The following is a 1106-nucleotide window of genomic DNA, read 5'->3' as shown; positions in this document are numbered from 1 at the left end:
GCAAGAAAATTAGGAACGTACCACCAAAGAGGCAACTAAAAGTCGTAAATGGCAGAAATAACCAACAAAGAACTTTTGGAAAATTTGCAAGAAATATGCCCAGAACTCAGACTTATACTGAGAATAGATAGCTGGAAGGAGCTAGCAAAACCATTACAGACCAGCCACCAAAGCTGCCACTGCAATGTTGGGGATGTGGGGAAGCACACTATTATAAGAACTTTTTGCACAAGGCTCGAACTGAACAACTATCAAACATGCAAGAAGCATCTACCATGGGAGATATTGCAAGAAGCATGCCCAGAATCAATGCTGCCTTGGATGATCATCAAGCGGAGTATCAACCCACTATGATCAAATGTGAAGGTATGATTGTTGATCAACATGTTTCTGTTTTATTTGATCCAGGTGCTAGCTTAAGCTACATTAGTCCTAATGTGGTAGAAAAATGTAAACTGCAAAGCAGTAAATTTAAGAAACCTTGGCTAGTACAACTAGCCACCGGGACAAAAAGGAGGGTGTCTGCAAAAATAGGAAACTGCCCAATAACAGTTTCAGGACAGTTGATTCATGTTGACTTGAACATCCTTCCCTTAGGTTCATATGATGTATTGATAGGAATGGATTGGTTGGAGGGTCGCTGGTCTCTAGTGGATTGCAAAGAAAAATCAGTCAGTTATCTTACCGAGACCGGGCAGCGAGAAGAAATTCAAGGAATCAAGAAGAATGTTAAACTGTGCCCTATTACAACCAACCAGCTTGGAAGATGTATAAGGAAAGGCTGCCAGATTTATGTTGTCCAAGTAGGATACAACAATAATAAGAATAAGATGACCTCCTTAGAGAGCATTCCTGTAATTCAAGAATTTGTGGATGTATTCCCTGAATCCATTCCTGGGTTTCCACCAAAGTGGGACATCAATTTTACCATTGAGTTAGTGCCTGGGGCAGCTCCTGTTTCTAAAGCCCCTTACCGCATGAGCATTCCTGAATTAACAGAACTAAAAATGCAGCTTCAGGAACTATTAAATAAAGGTTATATCCACCCTAGTGTGTCCCCTTGGGGAGCCCTGTACTATTCGTATGAAGAAAGGATGGGACATTAA

At 41.0% G+C, this 1106-nt stretch overlaps 1 protein-coding gene across 1 annotated transcript; it reads left to right on the top strand.

Annotated features, from left to right (window-relative positions):
• Positions 1-275: 275 nt before the first annotated feature.
• Positions 276-1106, top strand: LOC149253819 (uncharacterized). The gene has a single exon (XM_089454599.1). It carries the CDS (start codon positions 276-278, stop codon positions 1104-1106), a length of 831 nt encoding a protein of 276 aa, XP_089310725.1.

This window comes from Pinus tabuliformis, chromosome 7, assembly GCF_031772625.1.
Source record: "Pinus tabuliformis cultivar Carrire ecotype Pingquan chromosome 7, CPIR1, whole genome shotgun sequence".
In the NCBI taxonomy this organism is placed as follows: domain Eukaryota; kingdom Viridiplantae; phylum Streptophyta; class Pinopsida; order Pinales; family Pinaceae; genus Pinus; species Pinus tabuliformis.
This window is presented reverse-complemented; position numbering and strand designations above follow the sequence as displayed.